We start from the raw sequence: 13314 nt of genomic DNA, 5'->3' as shown, positions 1-13314 counted from the left end.
AAAAAAATAAATTATGCTTAATTGAATCCAAATCATGCATGTCTACCTTGCTTAAGAACATTATTGAGTTTTAATAATTTTTATATGTGGAAAAAGACAAAGATCAAAATTGATAAAACTGGTGGTGGAATGCGCCTAGATTACATAGTACCAATCATGTCCCCTTATCGAGTAGTGGCTCTGTAGTAAAATCACATCTTACATGAGTGGTAGGTGGAAACTAAATATGGCAGAAAATATAGAAAAATGTAGTACAGAAAAAAAGGGTGATTCCTTAAATCATGAAGGTTCTTTAGTAGTGGAAGACAGAGTTGGGTCTGATTTGGGAAAGGGGGAGTGGAGAAAGGAACACTGCAAGACAAAAAATTCCATTTTAAAATTTTGCTCTCAGTTGTGTTCACTGAACACTAATGAAAACTTACTAATGGATATAGGTAAGATGACTTCTGTAATTCTTGTTTGCTTTATGAATTATGAAGTATTTCAAACACTGTAGTTATTTTTGAACATAACAGCTTGGATGGAAGTCAGATCTGAGTCTCCTTGAGTGAAATGCTTTGTTTGATTTGTTTTGAACCTAGGCATAACATCTCCAACCACATTATACGATAGATACAGCTCCCCACCAGCCAGCACTACCAGAAGGCGGCTGTTTGTTGAGAATGATAGCCCCTCTGATGGAGGGACACCTGGGCGCATGCCCCCACAGCCTCTAGTCAATGCCGTCCCTGTGCAGAATGTATCTGGGGAGCCTGTTTCTGTCACACCGGTTCCTGGACAGACTTTGGTCACCATGGCAACCGCCACTGTCACAGCCAACAATGGGCAAACAGTAACCATTCCTGTGCAAGGTAAGGAAGGCAGAGTTGGATATTGAGTTCATTCTCTGTGGCGTGTATTGAAAAGTTACCCGAGGTTTGGCTAGAGTGACATAGGGGACAGAGGAGTGATGGGGAGAGAAGGTTTGTTTGGGAGAGGAGAAATTGTAAACCTCTGCCCGGAGAACCTCTTATTATCAACATTTTCTTCATGCTTTTTTTCTCTGTCACAAACTAGGTATTGCCAATGAAAATGGAGGGATAACATTCTTCCCTGTCCAAGTCAATGTTGGGGGGCAGGCACAAGCTGTGACAGGCTCCATCCAGCCCCTCAGTGCTCAGGCCCTGGCTGGAAGTCTGAGCTCTCAACAGATGGCAGGAACAACTTTGCAAGTCCCTGGTCAAGTGGCCATTCAACAGATTTCCCCAGGTGGCCAACAGCAGAAGCAAGGCCAGTCTGTAACCAGCAGTAGTAATAGACCCAGGAAAACCAGCTCTTTATCACTTTTCTTTAGAAAGGTAATTTTTCACGTACTCTTACCAGAGCATGAGCTTGGGAAATACAAGTGTTAAACAAAGTTTGAAATGTTTTTGTTTATCTCCTAGGTATACCATTTAGCAGCTGTCCGCCTTCGGGATCTCTGTGCCAAACTAGATATTTCAGATGAACTGAGGAAAAAAATCTGGACCTGCTTTGAATTCTCCATAATTCAGTGTCCTGAACTTATGATGGACAGACATCTGGACCAATTATTAATGTGTGCCATTTATGTGATGGCAAAGGTGAGTACCATTTTTGAACTGTAAAGGCAAATATAGGTCTTCATTACTGAGAACATTTTTTAACCGCTTTCTTGAAATACAATTTACATGCTGTATAATTCATCTATTTAAAATGCACAACTAAATGGGTCTTAATATATTCACAGATATGTGCAGTACTCACCACAATTTTAAAACAATATTCCATTATATAGTTATATGAGAGTATTTTTATCCATTTATTAGGTAATGTATATTTTAGTTGTTTCTACTTTTGGCTATATGCATAATACTGCTATTAGCATTTGTGTTTGGGTTTTTGTATAGACATATATTTTCATTTCTCTAGGGTATATACCTAGTAATGGATTGCTGGGTCATACATTAACTATGTTTTAACCATTTAGGGAATTGCCAGACTGTTTTCCAAAGTACTGTACCATTTTACACTTACACAGGCAGTATAATAAAGATTTTAGTTTCTCCACTTTCTCATTAACACTTATTATCTTACTTTGTTTAAATTACTTATTGAGGAGAAATTCACATAACATAAAAGTAACTGGGTTTTTTTTGGGTTTTTTTGTTTGTTTGCTTTTTGAGATATTGTTTCACTCTTGTCACCCAGGCTGGAGTGCAGTGGTGCATCTCAGCTCACTGCAACCTCTGTCTCCCAGGTTCAAGCGATTCTCCTGTCGTAGCCTCCCAAGTAGCTGGGATTACAGCCATGTGCCACCACGCCTGGCTAATTTTTGTATTTTTAGTAGAGATGGGATTTCACCATGTTGGCCAGGCAGGTCTCAAACTCCTGACCTCAGGTGATCTGCCCGCCTCGGCCTCCCAAAGTGCTGGGATTACAGGCATGAGCCACCGGGCCCAGCCAAATTAACTATTTTAAATTGAACAATTCAGGAGCATTTAGCACATTTACAGTACTAAGTGTGATCAATGGTTGTATACTCACCACCTCTATCTAGTTCTGGAACATTTCTATACCTGCAAAGTAAAACTCCTTTCCTGTTAAGTAGTTTCTCCTCATTCTACCTCCCACAGCACCTGGCAATCAGCAATTGGCATTCTGGCTGTATGGATTTATCTGTTCTTAATCGTTTATAGAAATGGTACAATAAGTGACCTCTTGTGTATGGCTTCTTTTACTTAGGATAATATTTTCAAGGTTTATCTATGTTGCAGTATGTATCAGTACTTCATTCCTTTTTATGACTGAATGATATTCCATTGTATGGATAGGCACAATTTTTTTCTCCACTCATACAGTGATGGATATTTGGGCTGTTTCCACCTGTTGGCTATAGTGAATAGCGCTGTTGTGAACAGGTATATCATGTACCTGTTTGAGTGCCTGTTTTCAGCCCTTTTGAGTTTATTCCTAGCAGTGGAACTGCAGGGTCATATGGTGATACTATGTTTAACTTTTTTGAGGAATCCACTGTACCGTTTTCCACAGAAGCTGCACCATTTGACATTGCTACCAGTAATGCACAAGAGTTCCAGTTTCTCCACATCCTTGCCAACTTATTTTTATTATAGCCTTCTTAGTGGGTATTGGGTGGTATATCATTGTGGTTTTGATTTTCATTTGCCTGATGAATAAGGATGTCAAGCATCTTTTCATTTACTGGCCATTTGTATATCTTATGTGGAGAAATATCTTTAAATCCTTTGCCCATTTTTAAATTGTGTTACTATTGAGTTGTTGGAGTTCTTTGTTTTGGATATAACTACCTTCTCAGATGTATGATTTGCAAATATTTTCTCCTATTTGGTGTATCTTTTCACTTACTTGGTAGTGTCATTTGAAGCATAAAAGTTTTTAATTTTGATGATGTCCAGTTACCTGTTTTTTGGTTTGTTACTTGCACTTTGGGTGTCCTAAGAATCTGTTGCCAAATCCAAGGTCACTGAGATTTATCCCTGTGTTTTCTTTTGATTTTTATAGTTTTATCTCATAGTTAGGTATTTGATCAAATTTGAGTAATTTGTGTATGGTATGAGGTAGTAGTCCATTTCCATTCTGATTATGCGGCTGTGCAGTTGTCTCAGCACCATTGAAAAGAAGATTTTTTTTTCTCACTGAATGGCCTTGGTGGCCTCCTTGAAAATTAGTTGACCGTTGACAACATGTGGGTTTATTTCTGGACTCTAAATTCTATTCCATTGGACTATATGTCTATCCTTATGCAATACCATATTCTCTAGATTAGAGAGTTGCTTTCTTATAAAGTTTTGAAATTGGAAAATATGAGTGCTCCTACTTTTTTTTTCTTTTCAAGATTATTTTCAGAGTCCCTTGAAAAATGAATTTTAGAATCAGATTATCAGTTTCACAAAGGAATCAGCTAGGATTCTGATAGGGTTGCACTGAATCTGTAGATCAATTTGGGGAGTATTGCCATCTTAACAATTTTATGTCTTCTGATCCATGAACACAGAATGTTTTTCCATTTATTTAGATCTTCCGTTTTTTTTCAACAATGTTTTGTACTTTTCAGAGTATGTTTGCAATTCTTTTGTTAAATTTATTCCTAGTCTTATTGATGCTATTCCAAGTGTAGTTGTTTCATTGTTAACGTGTTCATTGCAAGTGTATAGAAAAACATTTTTGTATATTGATCTAGTATCCAGCAGCCTTGCTGAACTTATTAGTTCTAATAGTTTTCTAGTGGATACCTTAGGATTACTATGTAGGAAATCATGGAATTTGCTTATAATCTTACTTCTTGTCCAGACTGGATGCCTTTTATTTCTTTTTCTTTCCTAATTATCTTGCTACAACCTCCATCCAGTACAGTTGAACAGAAGTGTCGAAAGCAGAAATCCTTGTCTTGATCTTAGGTGGAAAGCATCTAGCTTTTCACTATTAAATTACGGTTTTTTCCATAGATGCCCTTTATCAAGTTGAGGAAGTTCCCTTCTTTTCCCAGTTCATGGAGTGTTTTTTATCATGAAAGTGCATTAGATTTTGTCAAATGCTTTTTCTGTGTCCATTGAGATGATCGTGTGTTTATTGTTTTTTTTTATTCTATCAATATAGTATATTACACTGATTAATCTTCCTATGTTAAACCAGCCTTGCATTTCTGTTGTAAATCCCTCTCAGTCATGGTGTATAATTCTTATTTTTTTTCTTTTTTTGAGACAGTGTCTCGCTGTGTTACCCAGGCTAGAGTGCAGTGGTGAGATCATAGCTCACTACAAACAGTCCTCCCATCTTTGTCTCCTGAGTAGCTGCGACTACAGGCATATACTACCATGCCTGGCTCATTTTTAAACTTTTTTGTAGACAGGGTCTACCACGTTGCCCAGGGTGGTCTCGAACTCCTAAGCTCAAGCAGTCTTCATGCCTCAGCCTCCCAATGTGTTGGGAGTATAGGCGTGAGCTACTGCACCCGGCTGCTATAATTCTTTTCTTTTTTGTTTTTGAGATGGAGTTTCGCTCTTGTTGCCCAGGCTGGAGTGCAGTGGCACAATCTTGGCTCACGGCAACCTCTGCCTCCCAGGTTCAAGCAATTCTCCTGCCTCAGCCTCCCAGGTAGCTGGGATTATAGGCATGTGCCACCACCCCGGGCTAATGTGCCACCACCCCGGGCTAATTTTGTATTTTCAGTAGAGACGGGGTTTCTCCATGTTGGTCAGGCTGGTCTCGAACTCTCAACCTCAGGTGATCCACCCGCCTCGGCCTCCCAAAGTGCTGGGATTACAGGCATGAGCCACGGTGCCCAGCCTATAATTCTTTTTATATATTGCTAGGTTTGGTTTGCTAACAGTTTATTAAGGAATTTTTTTTTCAATTAAAAAACTTATTTTTTCAAGTTTCACATGGAGCAGTGATTCCTAAGGAATTTTACCCTTATTCATAAGAGGCATTGGTCTGTAGTTTTCTTGTTATGGCTTTGTCTGGTTTTATTATCAGGGTTATACTGGTCTCATAGAATTGAGTAGGAAGTGTTCTCTTCTATATTTAGGTATTATTTTTTTTCCTTTACCTGTTTTTTTTTTTTTTTTTTAATTTACAGCTGCCTGAAAGACCCATGGATATGAGCTTCTTGGTATTAATGTTTTAAAGTTTGGTAGAATTCAGCAGCGAAGCTGTTGAGACCTGAGATCTTCCTTGTGGGAAGTTTACTGATGAATAATTCCGTCTCTTATTTGTTACAGGTCTATTGAGATCATCTGTTTCTTCTAGAATCAGTTTTGATAATGTTTGTCTTTCTAAGAATTTGTCTGTTTCCTCTGGGCTAAATTGTTGGCAAATAATTATATTTCCTTCTGTTCTTTTTTATTCTTTAAGGTCAGTAGTAATGTCCTTTTCCTTTTCTGATTGTACTTTTTGTTTGTTTTGTTTTTTGAGACAGAGTCTCACTCTGTTGTCCAGGCTGGCATACAGGGGCATGATCTTGGCTTACTGAAACCTTGGCCTCCTGGGTTCCAGCAATTCTTGTGCCTCAGTCTCCTGAGTAGCTGGGACTACAGGCCTGTGCCACCTCACCCAGCTAATTTTTGTATTTTTAGTAGAGATGGAATTTCCCCATGTTGCCCAGGCTGGTCTCGAACTCCTGGCCTCAAGCAATCCATCCACCTTGGCCTCCCAAGTGCTGGGATTACAGGCGTGAGCCACCGTGCCCTGCTCTTTGTAGTAGTTTGAGTCTCCTCCCTTTTGTTCTTGGTCTAGCTAAAGGTTTGTCAATTTTCTTGATCTTTTTCTTTTAAAAACCAGCTTTTTGGTTTCATTTATCTATTTTTGTGTTCTTTATTCATTAGTATATAATCTGTTTCCTTCTTTCTGCTTACTTGAGGCTTACTTTTTGCTCTTTTCTATTGCTTTAAGATGGATGTTTAGGTAATTCATTTACTGTTTCTCTTAATGTCTTTTTTCCCCAAATCCTTTATGTAGACCTGAGTATCTTTTAAAAGATATCTTTCCGATATCTCAATATCTTTTATTATTTTTTCTGAGACAGCATCTTGCTCTGTCGCCTAGGCTGGAGTGTAGTGCTCACGGCAGCCTTCCTCCAGGGCTTAAGTGATCCTCTTCCCTAAGCTTCTTGAGCTGGGACCACAGCCGTGCACCACCATGCTCTGCTAATTTTTTGCCGAGATGAGATTTTGCTGTTACCCAGGCTGGTCTCAAACTCCTGAGCTCAAGCAGTCCTCCGTCCTCGGCCTTCCAAAGTGCTGAGATTACATGCATGAGCCATTGCCCTTGGCCCTTCTTCATTTTTAATGTAAGCATTAACAACTATAAATTTTCCTCCATGCACTGCTTTAGCTGCATGAGTGTTGGTACAGTGTGTCTTCATTTCAAAAGTATTTTCTGATTTCTGTTTTTGACTTCTGTTTGACTTACTGGTTATGTAGCAGTATGTTGTTAACTTCGTACTTGTAAGTTTTCCAAATTTGTTATTGATTTCTACTTTCATTGTGGTTGAAAACACACTTTGTTTTATTTCAGTTCTTTTAAATATATTAAGAATTGTTTTATAGCCTAGCCTATATGGTCTATCCTAGAGAATTTCAAAGTACATTTGAGAACACTGTGTATTCTGTGGAGGTTGGGGAGAGTGTTCCGTAGATGTCTGTTAGGTCTAATTGTTTTATATTGTTAGTAAAGTGTTCTGTTTCCTTGTTGATCTGCCTAGATCTTCTCTCCATTATTGAAAGTGAGGTACTGAAATCTGTAAATATTATTGCTGAACTGTCTACTTTTCCCTTCACTTCTGTCACTTCTCACTTCAAGTATTTTGTGCTGTGTTATGAAGTATGTGTATAACTATTATAGATTCCTGATGGCTTGACCCTTTTATCATTATGGAATGTCCCTTTTTAGTAACTTTTTGTCCTAAAGTCTGATTTATAATGTTATATATAGACACACACACACAGTCACCCAACTTTCTTACAGTTGCTGTCTGTATATCTCTTTCCATCCTTTCATTTTTGAATGTATTTGTATTTTTTTAATCTAAAATGTCTCCTGTAGATAAAATACATTTGGATTTCTTTTGCCTTTTGACTATGTATATAATTGGATTTATATCTGCCATTTTACTTTTTGTTTTCATGTCTTTCCCTTTGCCTTTTCAGCTTTGCTTTTGCATTAGGGTCAATATTTTCTAAAGTAGCATTTTCATGTCAGGTTTCTTTCATTGTGTGTGTGTGTGTGTGTGTGTGTGTGTAGTGGTTGCCCTTAATTTGTCAAAAATCAGCTTCAAATTATACTAATTCCAGTGAGATATAGAAGTGTTCACTGTTTCGTTACACATATTACATCCATAAATGTACAACTCCACCAGTACATTGTTATAATTATTGATATAATTTTATGACTTCTAAAGTAGCAGAAAGGAAAGGAGTGTGAGCGTGTATTTAAAACTTTTGCTATAGTAACCTTATTAATAATTTCTGGTTTTCTTTCTTTCTTTTTTAAGACAGAGTCTCGCTTTGTTGCCCAAGCTAGAGTGCAGTGGTGCAAACTCAACTCACTGCAACCTCTGCCTCCCAGGCTCAAATGATCCTTCCCGCCTCAGCCTCCCATGTAGCTGGGCCTACAGGGTGCAGGCATGTGCCACCATGCCCTGCTGATTTTTGTATTTTTTTGTAAAGAGGGGGTTTCGCTATGTTGCCCAGGCTGGTGTCGAACTCCTGGCCTCAAGCAGTTCACTTGCCTCAGCCTCCCAAAATGTTGGGATTACAGGTGTAGCCACTACACCCAGCCTACTTCTATTTCTGTTATTCATTCCTGTGTATGTGAGTTGCCATCGGGAGTAATTTCCTTTGCCCAATATGGCTTTGCTCCTGCCTACGTCCTTTGTACTGGTTTTGGCAAATATATTACATTTTTGTATGTTACAGATACATTATACATTTATTTTATACAATTGATTTTTTAATCAGTTAAGAAAGAAAAAATTGCATTTATACTCTATTTATGATTACATAATTATCTTTACCAGTGCTCTTGGCTTTCTTCATGTATAGTATTGTCCAGGGGCATTTGCTTTTTTGGCTTGAAGAATTTTGTGTAGTATTTCTTGTAAGGGGTTTTGCTAGCACCAAATTCTGTTTTTGTTTATCTGAGAGTACATTTATTTCACCTTCATTTCTGAAAGATAACTTGCAAAAATTGTGAATATTGATATTTCACAGATAAAAATCTTGAGTAACTTTTTAGTAATGGATTCTTAGCTTAATATTTTTTCTTTCATCACTATGAATGTTATTCCACTGCCTCTTGGCCTCTGTAGTTTCTGATTAGAAGTCAAATTTTATTTTATTGGGGTTTCCCTGTAACTGAAAAGTTATTTTTCTCTTGATGCTTTCAATATTTTCCCTTTCTTCAGCTTTGAGCATTTTTACTATGATATATCTGGTTATAGATGAGTTTATCCTACTTGCAAGTCACTGAATGTCCTGGATATGTCATTTAATAAATTTGGGAAGTTTTCAGTATTTCTTTGAACATTTTTTTCTGCTTCTTTCTCTCCTCTCCTGATTCTCCCATTACACTTATATTGATTTCCTTAATGCTGTGCCACATTTCTCTGAGGCTGTTTATTTTTCTTCATTCTTTCTCTGTTCTCAGATCACACAATCTCTTCATGTTTCCTTTTGTTTTTTTTGCTACTTCAAATCTATTTTCCCTAGCTTCTAGTGAATTTTTCATTTCAGTTACAGTAATTTTCTACTTCAAGTCTTTTTTTTGAGACAGAGTCTTGCTCTGTCACCTAGACTGTACAGTGGCTCAATCTCAGCTCACTGCAACCTCCGTCTCCTGGGTTCAAGTGATTCTCCTGTCTCAGTCCCCCTAGTAGCTGGGATTACAGGCACATGCCACCATGCCTGGCTAATTTTTGTATTTTTAGTAGATACTGGGTTTCACCATGATGGCCAGGCTGGTCTTGAACTCCTGACTTCAAGTGATCCACCCTCCTCGGCCTCCCAAAGTGCTGGGATTACAGGTGTGAACCACCGCACCCGACCTCTAAGTCTTGATTCACATATTATTATTATTGAATTTTAATAGATATTCTTGAATCGATGTTTCTTCATTTGCTATATGCCTTTAATACCATTTCCAGAGACTTTAAATAGCTTTTATATAATTTTCACCCCTTTTACTGGGCAGCAGGTTCACACAGCTCCTCACACTATATGGTGGAAATGGCTGTATCTCTCAGAGCACTCTTATTGTTTGCCAGGTCACAAAAGAAGATAAGTCCTTCCAGAACATTATGCGTTGTTATAGGACTCAGCCACAGGCCCGGAGCCAGGTAACTACATTTTCTCTATGGGCTGAAAATAACGCTTAAAGTCTGTGATGAATACTAAAAATTAACCATAGTTGACTCTGTGGCCTTTTTTTCCAAGATAAACACCTGGGACTCTACTTAAGGGAAATTTCTGCTTTAATCTTCTTTATTCTTGATGTCACATGTTGATTAAGTTCTCTTTTCCTAAGAAGGCAACAATGTTAAATATTTGATTGCCTTCTTAATTCAGAAAAATCACAAGATAGATAGGAATTAAGAAGTTACTTGGTTTCTATGTCACCATTCTGGTTTAGTAAACATACTGTACGTTTAACCAAGAGAATGTCACATGGAAATCTAAAACCCACTTTGCTTTTATTACCATTTGTCTCTGAGAGGCAAATTGGCCAGATCTGTGTATCTGACTTAGAATGACTTGACTTTATGGTTGGGTGCTGTTACCGCGGCGTGGTACTGCAAGTAGTACTTGGCATGTGAAGCTAGATGGGCTCTCCTTGAATCTTGGATCTGTTATAATTTGTTATGTTTCTTAACCTCTTCTGAGGACAACTATTGCTACACATATTGTGAAAAGTAACATATGTCAAGGTCCTATCACCAAGGGTGTGCTCAACAAATACTAGTTTACATCCCCTTCTCATTGTTTCTCTAAAGGTGTATAGAAGTGTTTTGATAAAAGGGAAAAGAAAAAGAAGAAATTCCGGCAGCAGTGACAGCAGAAGCCATCAGAATTCTCCAACAGAACTAAACAAAGATAGAAGTAAGTGGGATCTTTGTGAACTACAAGACAAAATTAGGAGCTTTTCTTACTTTTTAGGACTTGAAGTAACTAACCATTACTAAATGAAATAACTATAGAAACTATGAAAGTATATAAGCAAAGGGTTTAATGGATCAGTAAACCAAATTCTGGGTGGCAAAACTGTCCATTCCATAGCTTTGGGGCACATATTCTATAACATTTTTCTCCAGGAGAATTAGAGCTTTCAGTGAGGAATCTGCTTGCCTGAGTTCCAGAAAGGTCTGACATGTCAGTTGGAGCCATGCTATGGAAATACCATCCCCTACCTGTTGGTTTGTCCTAAGGCTTAGGTCCTAGAAAACTTGGTATAACTTATTAATGGACACTACTCAGAAAGCCCTTGCTATGGTTATGGCATAGGGATATCAAGTTAAAATCCTAGCTGAGCTTTGCTTTTTGGTGTGAAGAACAGAGTGCCTATTCACTGTTATTAGCAAGTAATGCAGGTAGCTGTTTCCTTTCTCCTACTTTTTAAAAATTAAAACAATCTATACTAGCAGCTTTTGTATTGACACCCTGTGTTCTCCTGGCTGCAGCCAGTAGAGACTCCAGTCCAGTCATGAGGTCAAGCAGCACCTTGCCAGTTCCACAGCCCAGCAGTGCTCCTCCCACACCTACTCGCCTCACAGGTGCCAACAGTGACATGGAAGAAGAAGAGAGGGGAGACCTCATTCAGTTCTACAACAGCATCTACATCAAACAGATTAAGACATTTGCCATGAAGTACTCCCAGGCAAATGTAGTAAGTATGACAGGGATCATTTCATGCTTTTTTCATGAGTATTGAGGAATTATTTATGATTTATATATGGACCGTTCGCCTGGTCCATATATAAACTAGTTTTGGCCAGGCGTGGTGGCTAACACCTGTAATCCCAGCACTTTGGGAGGCTGAGGCGGCCAGATCACTTGAGGTCAGGAGTTCGAGACCAGCCTGGCCAACGTGGTAAATAAAACTCAGTCTCTACTAAAAATACAAAAATGAGCCAGGCGTGTGGAACACATGTGTAATCCTAGCTACTCTGGGGGCTGAGGCAGGAGAATTGTTTGAACATGGGAGGTAGAGGTTGCAGTGAGCTGAGATTGCGCCACTGCACTTCAGCCTGGGCGACAGAACGAGACTCCATCTCATAAATAAATAACCTAGTTTTACAAATAATTCTATTAAGTAAAACTGAGGAGGTCTGTAATTTACCTAACCAACATAAGTTCTGTTGTTAAGTATTAAACAAGAATAAGATTGTATTTGGAGTCCCTACAAAGTATAGTAGTACAAGAGACAGGCTACATGGGTTCAAATTGTCTAGTACTTAACAGTAGTGGTAACCTTGCAAATCATTAAATTTTCTCCGTACCTTGTTTCCTCATATATAAAATGGGAATATAACTAGTTCTTAGCATATGGAGTTGTAAGGATGAAATGACATAATGTATAAAAATTGCTTAAAATAATAACTGGCACAAACTAAGCACTTAAGGTTTGCTATTACAATGTTTTTCTTTAGGTTAAATTATTGCTAATATATCACTCTATCATTCTCAATAAAAATACCTTATTATAAATTTCTTAGAATTACTGATTTTTTTTTTTTTTAACAGACGGATGCTCCTCCACTCTCTCCCTATCCATTTGTAAGAACAGGCTCCCCTCGCCGAATACAGTTGTCTCAAAATCATCCTGTCTACATTTCCCCACATAAAAATGAAACAATGCTTTCTCCTCGAGAAAAGATTTTCTATTACTTCAGCAACAGTCCTTCAAAGGTGAGCCTAACATCAATCTTGGCCTTTACTAACCCCAAAATGCTTCAGATGCTAGAAAGGGGGTTTGTGCTAAGCCTAGGCACTCATTAGAGTGATGAGAGCTACCAGGGAGCAGTGATCAGTCAGTTCCCATGCAGGAAAACCCAGGATTTGTTTTTTTTTTTTTGCCTTTTTTGAGGGTGGAATTTTAGAGTTGGAAACAGGGTAAAGGATTTGGATTTCTTTTTATCCCCTCTCCTATTTATACATTTCGAACATTTTGCTATAAACCTGAAGTTTGTGTTTATCCCATTTGTAACAATTTTCCATATGTGTTAGGGAAATAAATTTTGGATTCCTTACCAAAGGCCTGTTTCTGGGACAGGCAGTGTCCTCTGGACTCTGGCTAAGGGGAGAAGTTGACATTTTGGACATTGCAGTGCAATAGTCATATTAGCACAGATGTATGTGGCAACAGCCGCCTCATTCTAAGAAGAGGAAGGAAGCTTGAGTTAGGCCTTAATGTTGAAAAGTCAGGGAGCTCCTGAGGTATGGAAGGGCCTTCAGTAGGAAGCAGGTAAGGGGAAGAAAACAGTATCCTTGAGGCAGACAGTGATCCAAAGCTCGAATACAGGTATCATGCTATGTTAGCGAGTGGAACTGGATTGTGAAGGCCCTTACATGATGAGATTTGTATTGATAAAGGTTGCTTAGAGGCTGGGCGTGGTGGCTTACACCTGTAATCCCAGCACTTTGGGAGGCCACTGTGGGCAGATCACCTGAGGTCAGGAGTTCAAGACGAGCCTAGTCAACATGGTGAAACCTCATCTCTATTAAAAATACAAAAATAGGCCGGGCGCGGTGGCTCAAGCCTGTAATCCCAGCACTTTGGGAGGCC

The 13314-nt window shown here is 38.5% G+C and overlaps 1 protein-coding gene across 2 annotated transcripts in view; it reads left to right on the top strand.

Moving 5' to 3' along the window:
• RBL2 (retinoblastoma-like 2) overlaps window positions 1–13314 on the top strand; it is a 58170-nt gene that overhangs the window by 35423 nt on the left and 9433 nt on the right. The window contains exons 15-21 of one of the 2 annotated variants that reach the window (XM_011946603.1): window positions 582–851; window positions 1057–1337; window positions 1425–1601; window positions 9800–9871; window positions 10526–10631; window positions 11210–11412; window positions 12273–12437. In XM_011946603.1, the coding sequence (XP_011801993.1) occupies window positions 582–851; window positions 1057–1337; window positions 1425–1601; window positions 9800–9871; window positions 10526–10631; window positions 11210–11412; window positions 12273–12437 (1274 nt within the window). Of the gene's footprint in view, window positions 1–581; window positions 852–1056; window positions 1338–1424; window positions 1602–9799; window positions 9872–10525; window positions 10632–11209; window positions 11416–12272; window positions 12438–13314 lie in introns of both variants that reach the window. The other variant, XM_011946602.1, reaches the window with a different exon arrangement.

This window comes from Colobus angolensis, unplaced genomic scaffold (genome assembly GCF_000951035.1).
Source record: "Colobus angolensis palliatus isolate OR3802 unplaced genomic scaffold, Cang.pa_1.0 Scaffold251, whole genome shotgun sequence".
Taxonomy (NCBI): Eukaryota; Metazoa; Chordata; class Mammalia; order Primates; family Cercopithecidae; genus Colobus; species Colobus angolensis.
This window is presented reverse-complemented; position numbering and strand designations above follow the sequence as displayed.